Consider the following 12,080-nt stretch of genomic DNA (forward strand, 5'->3'; position numbering starts at 1 on the left):
ATTATTAACTGTGACAACCTAAGTGGTTTCAGTGTGTGTGTGTAATTATTAATTATTCTGTATTCTATTATTCACCATGTCATACTCGTTGTTTTTTATTGTATTACCCCCTCATACTTTATTTGTATGCCATTTCTTATCACTTGTCAATTCCACTTTCCAGGATTAGAGGCAGGACACCTTGGATGGTCTTTTGCACGGGTTCAAGTAGATAAGCAAGTCTGTGGATTTATGAAAAGAGAGGTGCAGGTTCGGACATCTGCTATGGAAAGCATCGGGTGTGATGCAGCAGAATCGTAATAACTGTATGAAAAAGAAATTCTTCATGAATGCATCTATGTATACTACCGGTCAAAATTTTTACAACACCTCCCTTTTTCATTGAAATTTACAGTTTATTTGTCTCACTGTACTCTGAACTTAAAGCATAGAACAAATAAACGGACATAAAAAAAAAAATCATGGAATCATTTTGTTTAACAAAACAAAATCTAAATTTTTGACTCAAAGTAGCCACCTTTTGCAGATATAACAGCCGAACACATTCGTGGCATTCTTTCTACAACGGAAATCAAATATTGTTCGGAAAGTTCCATCCTTTCGCCTACTTGACGGCGTATAAGAACCCTGCGTGATGAACCGAAGATTTAAAATTTTGAGTCGTTGGTCCGTAAGACCTTCTCCCAGTCTTCAGTAGCCCACTGGCAGTGCTTCATGGCCCAGGCAAGCCTCTTTTTCTTATTTTGCCATCTTTGCAATGGCTTTCTTACTGCCAATCGACCTATCAAACCTGCAGCTCAAAGTCTTCTCTTCACAGTTGAAACTGAGACTTGCTTTCTTCGATTCGACCAGTGTTAAGCTGTTGTCCCGTGAGCCGCCTATCACGCAAGCTGTTGACTCTCAGAAACTTGTCTTCTGATTCTGTTGTGGCTTCGGGTCTACCAGACCCCTTCCTGGCCGAGTTTCCTCCAGTTTCCAAGTGCCTTCTGATGGAAACTGTACTCACTGATACCTTGGCTTTCTTTGCAATTTCTCTAAAGGAAAGACCTACACTTTCCAGTGTTACAATGGTCTGTCTTCCTTTGTCAATTGCCTTTTTCTCATCATTATGAGAGCAATATACTACTTCCTACAGTACAATACTGTCCAAATAATGCTTAAGAGGGTTTGTAAGTAATCAACAAAAGTTGGGACACCTGTAGGAATTGTTAGCATCACTTTCAAGGTTTTATTTTACTTCCGTTGCTGCAGAACAGCTGTAAGTTGTTAACCCATTACGTCTTCCCTGAAAAAGGCCTTTTCGTATAACTCTGAAATGTACATTATTTTTCAGTTTTTGGTAACCTAACCTTTTTTTTTTTTTAACCTCTGGCAGTTTACCGCTTACCTTTGTACCATTTCAGGTTATTCGCTGGACTTGAACTGCTTAAATTTCAAGAAAAACTGGAAAAATGGGGGTGTTCTAAAACTTTTGACCGGTGGTGTATGTATGTGTGTGTGGATGTACGGTACGTATGTATGCATGTGTGTATGTACGTATGTATGTATGTATGTATGTATGTCCAAGACCCCAAAGGTCATGCACATCAAGGACCAATAGAGGGCAGTTTCTCCACAGCAATATACTGGGAGGTGCCCAGACCCCCCCCCCACAGTATGACCTACCAGTGAGGTCAGCCCATAAAAGGGGATGGACTGCAGCCAACAACTGTGGAGTCTTAATCACCTCCTGTTTTCCATCATCTCATTACAGAAGATCCTTGCTACCAACAACCATGTCACTGCATCCTGCTGAGCTTCTGTTCCCAGTCTTTTGTTAGTCATCATATTTTGTCTCACAGGCAGCGAATACTGTAAATAAAGCCACACAGCTGGACCCACATTAGTGTCCAAAATTGCTTATACATAACAAATCTGAGGGCTCCTTTTTCCTTTCCCTATCCTGATTTATCCTATTTGTGTTTTCTCTTCTTATTTCATCGTTTTACGCTCTTGTTCTTGAGAGGCACGGTGGTGCACTGTCCCGATCAAAGAATAACCATCGTTTATTGTATCGTAAACGGAAAAAGAAAATACATGCTGACACTTAGGTTTGCTCATTTCGTAGAGGCTTTGGCGGAAAGCCACACACTTCATCCAAGGACTTTGTTTGTCGCTCAGAACAATATTCAGTGACGCCCACAGGTTTATTATAAGTGCAAGGGTAGCTGAATTTTCTGTATACACACACTTCACCGTATACACACTTCAGTGAGACAAGCCCAAGGATTTCAAGGAGTCAAAGTTATGGATTAAACTCCAGTCCAAAGATCAACCCTTAATAATTTTATGAGAGCCTACCAGTGGAAAGGATACCGAGAACAAAGGCATTTGTTGCTAATTATTAATAAACGTGTTTATCACAAAAGGTGCAGAAATATTCAGGTAGCCACAGAAATGACTGACACATTCATCTGGTTTTGAGGAATGAATGTTGAATACTTCATATGTCAGTTTACCGCTCACGTGAGACCGGACTGCAAAATGGGCTAGAGATGTGATGTAAAATGTAATACTATTTTAAAAAGGCAATAAATAAATAGATATCATTGATATGTTTGTCTCATTTTGTTATTCAAAATTAGCCAACAGTGTGATTAAAGGAACCTGCTTAATAAAGCAACACTTGTAATATGGTCACACATAACAAGACACATCAGTCATGGTTTAAGAAATTATTAATGGATGGAAATTTTCTAATTATTGACAACAGGTTACAGAAAATATGTTATGTATTTTAGTAAAGACATGTTAAATGGAGAACTCACGCCGACAATATTACTCCATTTATTTTCTGCATTCCTGCATGGTTTGCTGTACTGTGAACACATCATAAATGCATAATGCGTTGGTGGTTTTAAAGTATAAAACATTTTTTGTGTTTTTTTTTTTTTCCCTTATATGAAGACTTGGACATGACAACTTTATCGAAAAAGGACTTGAAAGTTCTGGAAGACATTTATTTATAAATAAAGTGCTGCCTTCTCTTTTACGGCTAGATTTTTTTTAAGGAGATCCTTCAGTTTATTAAATTAGATTTAGGGCACATTAAAAACACCAGTGGCACCAGGCTGACATGTAAGGGATTAATTAATTTAAATACTTTTTTTTTTTTTAAATTCAATTCTTAACAATACAATTAGAAAACAGAAGGATATATCACACAAAGAGAACAGATAGAAGAGAACAAATGCCAGAGGAATAACCCAGATGAGACAAAGACTTTGGAATGAGCGCGCAATTCAACGGTTCTTAATCACAGCTTTACAGTCACTGGAGGTTAATATTAATATGAATATTAATATACTGCTTCACACGACCGTGAAACGCAGAAAAGCGGTTTTTCCCCACATTAAATTAACTGTTTATGAGTACTGAAGTTCGCAAGCGAAATGAGAAGACCGATCGAGGAGTCTTTTTGATTCCCTTTCCAGGCGACGTCACGGAAACGGAGCGGCGCGCCTTTAACGTCAGAGAGGGATCGTTACACGCGTGACAGTCACCGAATCCACACAGGTCAGGTGTGCTGGAAGCCCGCACGGGCCGCGATCCACGCACGGCTGAAGTCAGTGTGTCCCCCGACTGCGATCCCTGCCTTTTTAGGTGCGCTCCCAGCGGGGAGGGTCGATGCGCGTTCGCGCGTCTCCCGGCGGCGCTCGCGCAGCCAAACGCGCGCACGTGCGTCTCCACAAACCTCGTCTCGAGCGGGCTGCGATCGCGTACCCACCACTCTTCATCAGCACCATGGTGTGAGCTGACACCCCCGGCGGCATGGCGATCTTCCCGAACCAGACCGCGCAGGACGCGCAGGGTGGCGCGGAGGTGGTGGTCGTGCCCGTGATCTTCGGAGTCATATTCCTGCTGGGCGTCACGGGGAACGCGCTGGTCATCGCTGTGCTCCTGAGGGTCAGGTGTCTCCACTGCGGGAGCTCCACCAGCATCTTCATCCTGAACCTGAGCGCGGCCGACCTGGCCTTCCTGCTCTTCTGCGTGCCCTTCCAGGCCACCATCTACTCGCTCCCGCACTGGGTCTTCGGCGCCTTCCTCTGCAAGTTCGTGCACTACTTCGTCGCGGTGAGCATGCTCGTGAGCGTCTTCACGCTCGTGGCCATGTCCGTGGACAGGTACGTGGCCGTGGTGCACGCCAGCAAGTCCCGCGCTATCCGGCGCAGGCAGCACGCGCTGGCGGGCGCGTGCGTCATGTGGCTGCTGTCCCTCGTGCTGTCCGTGCCCGTGGCTCAACAGCACGTCCTGACGGGCCACCCCGAGGCCCCCAACAGCACCTTCTGCTGGGAGGCCTGGTCCCACCGGGGGGCCAGACACACCTACAAGGTGACCATCCTGCTCGTGGGCTACCTTTTACCCCTGCTCCTCATCACGTGCTCCTACGCGAGGGTAAGGAAAGACGAGAGAAGAGGCGCTTCTGGATTTTTCTCTGCCGTCGTTTCGCTGTGCTGTACCTCCGTCGGGGCTTCGATCCAACGAAACACGCGCGGGGTGAAGCGCGCGGCGCGAGGTCAGGTTGCGCGCGTAAAGGCAGGATTGCGCGTAAGCGCTTAGGGGTTCGCGCAACGCGGAGCGCAGAAAGGTAACGGAATAAAGAGTAAAGTTGCACCCGGTTATGAAAACCCGTTGTAATCATGAGTGAAAATGGGCGCGAAATTGTGGAAAATCTAAAGAAGCGACGCAGATCGGAGGCTGGGATGCGGCGGGGTCGCCAATAGGTGCTGCGCGCTCCGCTCGATGCCGTTATGCACGTGCGGGGACACCCCCCCCCCCCCGGGGACCCCCCCCCAAGTCCCCTTTTATCCCTTTTTCATTTCCCCGCAGTTTCCCCTCCGAAGGTGAGCTGCGTAAATCTGAGAGCGAAAGTGAGAAGCGCGTAAAAACGCGGCCGCACTTTACCCTTAACTACTTTCAAATTCTTAAGTGTTTCATGTCAGGTAAATCAGGTGTGTTTCCTCCCACTCTCCCAAGTGCCCGTGCTGTGAAATATATAACTGTGTGTGATATTGCCTTGTGAAGAAGTACTGGTGTCCCTTTTACCAGGGTTCTTTGTACCTTTCCTCACCCCCTAGGGTTCCTATAGACTCCAGAACAGCGCACTGGACAAGTGTTATAAATAAAGCACACTGTGTTCTTTTTACAACTGTAAGTTTTAATAATTCTGGTATGTGGAGTACCAGCCGAAAGTTTGATCACACCTGCTCATAAAGGGGTTTCTCTTATTTTTTACTGTTTTCTACATTTTAGAGAGATGGGGATGCAGTGGTGCAGCGGGTTTGGCCGGGTCCTGCTCTCCGGTGGGTCTGGGGTTTGAATCCTGCTTGGGGTGCCTTGTGACGGACTGGTGTCCCACCCTGGGTCTGTCTCCTCCCCCTCCAGCCTTGCACCCTGTGTTGTTGGGTTAGGCTCCGGCTCTCCGCAACCCTGCTTGGGACAAGCGGTTTCAGACTGTACGTGTACATTTTAGCGTGACAGTGAAGGCGTCCAGACTGAAAGAACTCATGGAGGAGTTTCCACACATCCATCCCTCCTTCGCTCTCCGAACCGTCTCTGCTGGGTTTAGCTCGGGTTACATTTCCCAACTGCACATTTCTCTTATATGTTATAAATGAAAACTCCTTGCTGGGGAGGGGGACAGAAAAAAAAATTGTTTTTGATAGAAATCCGTGCAGAGGCATCAACTTTGCTTTTTTATTTGTCTGAGAAACAAATGTCAAACATTTAAGGGTAAGCCTTCGGATCAAAATGTTAAGGAAGCGCATCCAAACTTACATTTACTCAACACTTTTCTCTGAAGCACCTTACGGTGTTAAGATCACAATTATTACATGCTTACAATCATTTTACCCATTTATACAGTAGCAAGTTACTCACTCAAGGGTACTATAGCCATAGGTGGGGATCAAACCAGCAACCTTCAGGTCTAGATGCAGTAGCACTAACCACTATGCTATCAGCTGTCCCTGTTACTTTCTTGCTGGCACCGTACTTTAGTTACTGTGCAGCTGCAACCCAGACATATTTCTTCTTTATTGCAAAACTTCTTGAGAAGTTCCTTTTATAGACATTATAAAATATAAAGAGGCTCTGCTGCAACGTCACTCCGGACTCCAAATGCCGCTGTTTTCCAGTAAGTTCCGTTTCTTGTAGCAGTTCCTGGACATTGGATCGGTCTTTTTATAAGGATAGCTGACAGCAGGTCCGAAGGTTGCAGGTTCAAACCTCATCTACTGCTACAGTACCCTTAAGCAGTAAACTTACCCTAAAGTGTTCCAGTCAAATTACCCAGCTGTATAAATGGGTAGATAAATGTTACTATCATAACATTGCAATTTGCTGTGGAGAAAAGCATCAGCTACATGAATTAATGTGAATGTTTCCACTTTTCAGACATTAATATAAGTTTGGGGTGTTACACATTTTTACATTTAGTTAAATTTACATCTGAGCTGTAATATTTTGCAGTGAAGTATCGTGATATGTAATCACACACATTGTAATCTTCTTCTCATTGGACTGAATGCGGACTGTCACGCTTCAGCTGCCCTGGGATACTGTTTAGTTTACTCTGCATCACAGGGCTGCTGCCGATTTAAAAAAAAAAAAAGAAAAAAAAGCAATTTTCATTAGATCCAGCTGATTTCTTGTGCAAAAAAATCTTTGATTTTAAAAAAGCACACCATGTTAAAATGTCGACTAACCGGCAAAATTGTGCCCAGTGTGTGGTTACAGTAGGGACAAAATAGCTCTACTCCACTTGTTTAATACTTATTATAATAAATAATTAGGTATTAAGAAATAACAGTGACTGTAAATATACCAGCAGTGTCAACATATGCAAGATGTGAACTTAAAGTTTGAAGTGTTAGATTTGAACAAAAAAAAAATTAGTTTTCACGTTATTCATAATTATACGTCTGCGCTGTTAATGCTTTGTAATGAAGTAAACGACAGAGAGTTTGAGACCGAAGTATTTATTGTTCTAGTAAGAGTGTGTCTACTTTAGAAATTATGGCAAAGGCCCCTATTGTTTAGACGGTGATGATGACACATTAAACGAATAACAGTGGAATATCTCCAGGACATAAGATGCGGTATTACAGTGGCGACTGTTTTATAGTGTTTTTAGGATATAAATACATGTCTGGAGTATTAAACATTGTTCTTCATCTCTTTTGAACTGACATGTCATCAGCTTCAATATTAATAGAACCTTTCTTATGTTTAGGTTTTGCGCCATCTTCATAAGAAAATAAAAAATATGTCCAAGAAATCTGAACGTTCAAAGAAAAAGGTAGGATACAGGTGTATCTTCCTATAAAATACTATATTTCTCTTTCTTTTGAAAAATAATAAAAAATAATCTCTTCACTTCTCTCTCCCATTCACTGTCAATAACTGCAGGAACACAGTCGTCTATCAGTTCAGTTTTATTTATCCAGTGATCTTTTCCTTCAAATACAACGTAATTATTTCTACTGAAACACCACTCTTAACAATAAAATCTCAATAAATTCAAAGGTACAATGCACTTTTGTTAAAATACCATTAAAATTAAATGGGGCAATATCAAAGATTATCCCTGCTACTCAGTGCCCTTGGCATCTTATTTTTATAGTCACTGATTTAAATGGCCTTCAGAAAATATAAAACAAAAATATTTGTAAATCAAGCATAAAGTTTGCTAATTTTATAGAGTATTTTCAGAGCTTTCCAATAAAAATTATTCTTATTCTCAAATAGTTGAACAAATATGCAGTGAAGAAATGCAGAGACAGGAAGGGCTCGTGGTATTACATCAATATTCAAGGATCTGGACTCATGTTTATAGACTTGTATATCATACTTTCTGCTATTTGTTATTCTGACAGTCAAATCTTAGTAAGATACTATCTCTGAGTGGGGGGGCGTGGCGGGTTTGGCCGGGTCCTGCTCTCTGGCGGGTCTGGGGTTCGAGTCCCACTGGCGTCCAGTCCTGGGTGCGTCCCTTCCCCCTCCAGCCTTACGCCCTGTGTTGCCGGGTTAGGCTCCGGCTCACCGTGACCCTGCTTGGAATGAGCAGTTTCAGTCAGTGTGTGAGTGCTTCTAGGAAACATCATTATATGAAAGATTTTTAAAGACGGGAACTTTTTTTTCCCACTTTTTCTCTTTTTTACAAATAAAACATGGGCTTTTTCTCGCACAGAGGCAACTGGCCAATGCATAAATATAATCATAAATACACAGATAGAAATTGCTTAAAAAATTATGAAAATTGTTAGAAAAAAGGGGGGCGCGGTGGCGCAGCGGGTTGGACCGGGTCCTGCTCTCCAGTGGGTCTGGGGTTCGAGTCCCGCTTGGGGTGCCTTGTGATGGACTGGCATCCCGTCCTGGGTGTGTCCCCTCCCCCTTCGGCCTTACGCCCTGTGTTACCGGGTAGACTCCGGTTCCCCGCAAACCTCTATGGGACAAGCGGTTCAGAAAATGTGTGTGTGTGTGTTAGAAAAAATGTCTGTTAAAATTGTTTCTGCGTTGTGGAAATTCTCACTACCCCTTCCAGTTAGGAGGTCACGTGCATTTAATGCTCTGGGCTTTTTATGCCTTCCCCTCGTGGCATTTTTTTCAGCCTGTTCTTGCCATTGTCACTTGCACAGAAAGTGACGCGCTGAGCCATTGTTTATACTTTTTCATCCATGTGCGGACTGTTCTGGCTTCATAGCCTGCATGTTCTGCCGGGAAAGCGCACCGCGGTAATCCTGTCCCATCTGCACTGCACAGCTGTGCAAGTGACAGGCCTTCGCGCTTCTGAAACGGTTTTGATTCGGCGCCGCGATGCTTTCCAAACGCCGGTGATCTTTGCTTTGAAGCTGAAGTAAAGTTTTTGGCAGCTTTCGGTTTGGCTCTGAACGGCTGACGCCCTTTGCATGCACCCACCTTGTAAGCGCTGTCCTCAGAGGACAAGCAAGAGTGACCTGGCACGAGAGGACAGAGGATGGTCTTAAGGAGTTCCATTATCCAACAAAAGAAACAACAATAACAACCCCTTAAGAAAAAAAATTAAAAAATGTAATACTCTGGAAAAAAAGCATCAGTTAAATAAATAAATGTAAAAACAAGCCCAAGTATTAATTAAAAAAAAAAAAATTCTACAGAAGTGACCCATACTGGTGCATACAGTTAATGTCTATTAATGTGGTGGCACAGCGAGTAGCGCTGCTGTCTCACAGTGCCTGGGCGGTGCGAGAGAACGTGAGTTTGATCCCCGCTCAGTCTGTGTGGAGTTTGCATCTTCTCCCCGTGTCTGCGTGGGTTTCCTCTGGGTGCTCTGGTTTCCTCCCACACTGCAAAGACATGCTGTTCAGATTCACCCATAGTGTGTGACTGACCGAGAGAGTGTGTTCCACTGATGTATAGATGAGTGACCCATTGCAAGTAGTGTATCCAGCAGTGTAAGTCACTGTGGTGAATAAGGTGTGTGGGCTGATAACACTACACAGAGTTCATTCGAAGTTGCTCTGGAGAAAAGCATCCGCTAAGCGAATAAACGTAATAATAAAAAAATATGGCCATAATGAAAACCATTTGCTGCGACCTCACATAAATAAATAATGTCTTCATTGGCTGCACCTGGTTCTCATCTCTGCCCCATGAGAGGGGGGTGTGGTCTGAGTGTATCGCATTCCTCGATCAAAAATACCACAGGGATTTGAACATGGGTCCTTCAGTTTGCCAAGCAATTTAATTAAATTCAGTTCACTTTTATCACACAGGGAACTGAACGGAGGCATAAGACAAACAAGTCAGCCACTTGGCTATTTACTAGAGTAATACATTATCCATGCAGTTATTACAACTGTTCCAATCACAACTGTTCAGTCTTCTAGGCAATAAAACCATCTGTTTGTTTGCTGATAGATAGATAGATAGATAGATAGATAGATAGATAGATGTAAATGTAAAATAGTTTATTGTTCCCTGGGGAGAAATTAATATTTAAATTATGAACTGGTGGGCTCTCTAAAAGGTTTTTTGGCAAAATTCATCACTCGAGGTAAAATTTGGAAGAGTCTAAAGGCCAGAGTCACGCTTAGAGAAACTCCAGGTGGAAGGTTCTCTGAAAATTATTGAGACTTCATTTAATTAGTGTCAGTTTTTATGCATCACTGTTTAATTTTCCACATGGAATAGCCTGGTTGTTTATAGTAGTTGCCATGACAGCGGCATTAGTTATAGTTTTTCACCGGTCAGTACCACAAAGGGCTGGACGGTAGGCTGTTTGGCATCGTGGTAATTGTAAAGCAATGTTCCGATAATATTTAACGCACTGAAACATCCTCCAGAACGGAATGGAACTTTATCGAGGAGCACGCTGACACTTCTCTTGTCGTCCCTTCCAGACAACGCAGACGGTGCTCCTGGTGGTGGCCGCCTTCATGTTGTGCTGGATGCCCCACCACGTCGTCGTCATGTGGGTGGAGTTTGGCACCTTCCCCCTCAACGACGCGTCCTTCGCCTTGCGCATCATCTCCCACTGCCTGGCGTACGGCAACTCGTGCATCAACCCCATCCTCTACGCCTTTATGTCGGAGAACTTCCGCAAGGCCTGCCGCCAGAGCTGCTCCTGCAGCCTCGGCTTCTCGCCGCCACCCGCCAAAAAGGGGGTTCGCGTCCGCATGGAGAACTTCTCCACCACCCACTCCACCACGAACTTTATGATGTGATCGGTGGTCACAGTGGGGGTGAATAAATGTGCGGTTAACCCTACACACTGTCTGTGGGACAGACATCAGGGACACAGCACTGATTTTGTGTTTAATGTCACTTAATGCAGCAGTGAATTCTGGGATATTTTCATTTGAAAAGGCAATGCAACTGCGGTCATGTTGTACCTTGAGAAATTACTGATTCTTACTAATGATATAAATACTTATTTCATTAGGACTCAGTATCCTAATGATATAAGCTGTTCAAATGAAGAATAACTTCAGGACTTTGCCTCTTTGAGGAAAATGGATTTATCCCCAAATGTTAATTTCTGACACTCCCACCTGCGATGTGAATTTATACATATTTTTGAGAACATTAGCCATTGTGAGGGTCAGAAATTAAACTCAAAAGAATTTACTGTAATCACAGCTGATCTAATAGTGGTAAAAAATGGTAACAATAATAATAGGTTTTAGAACGAGTTCTCCCTGTCACTCAGAGCTGCTGAATCCCATTCAAGAAGGATCTTAAAAAACATCTTTCAGACCCACTCCTTTCCTAATCTCCTCTGTGCGCCATGAACTTTTATGATGATATCTATGTAATTGGGGAAAAAAATGCACTCCTTATCAATTCTACAAGTAGCAGTTTCTTCTCTAATGTGCACCAGCAAAAATGGTGGTATTGGAGTGGCCGTACCTGAAAATCATCGGTCTGTTGACCAAACACACGCTGGTTTACACACGCTGGTTCCACATCACTTTGCAAAAGAGCATCTGTTAAATTATTAAATGTAAATGTGAATATAATAATAGTGGAAGAAAAAAGCACTAGAACTGAAACTGTCCCTGTGTTTCTTTGGGAGCTGTGATGGGTATTCATCATATCTTCCATGATGTCATGCACACATTAAGTGCCAGAAGATGTCGTACTGTTTGCTGCTGTGTGTCTTCAGGCTAGCTGAGTGCCAGCATCACCAGGGGTTCACTGTTTATGTCTTCGGGGTTGGGCACAGGTGTCCACCCACCACGAGGAACACTTGGCACAAGCAGGCACATAACAATCCATTGTCAGCAGGAGGTGGCATGGTGGTCAAGGTATTGAACCAGTTCAACACACACACACTGTCTGAACCACTTGTCCCATACGGGGTCGCAGGGAACCAGAGCCTACCCAGCAACTCAGGGCGTAAGGCTGGAGGGGGAGGGGGCACACCCAGGACGGAACACCAGTCCGTCGCAAGGCACCCCAAGCAGGATTCGAACCCCAGACCCACTGGAGAGCAGGACCCGGTCCAACCCACTGCGCCCCCACCAGTTCAACAGAAAATCTTAATCCTGATTGGCGCT

At 43.8% G+C, this 12,080-nt stretch overlaps 1 protein-coding gene across 1 annotated transcript; it reads left to right on the forward strand.

Annotated features, from left to right (window-relative positions):
- Nucleotides 1-3,794: 3,794 nt before the first annotated feature.
- Nucleotides 3,795-10,745, forward strand: LOC108928307 (galanin receptor type 1-like). The gene is made up of 3 exons (XM_029252219.1): nucleotides 3,795-4,434; nucleotides 7,274-7,339; nucleotides 10,422-10,745. The coding sequence occupies exons 1-3, from the start codon at nucleotides 3,811-3,813 to the stop codon at nucleotides 10,743-10,745; spliced, it is 1,014 nt and encodes a 337-aa protein (XP_029108052.1). The 5' UTR covers nucleotides 3,795-3,810.
- Nucleotides 10,746-12,080: the final 1,335 nt, after the last annotated feature.

This window comes from Scleropages formosus, chromosome 5, assembly GCF_900964775.1.
Source record: "Scleropages formosus chromosome 5, fSclFor1.1, whole genome shotgun sequence".
NCBI classification, from domain to species: domain Eukaryota; kingdom Metazoa; phylum Chordata; class Actinopteri; order Osteoglossiformes; family Osteoglossidae; genus Scleropages; species Scleropages formosus.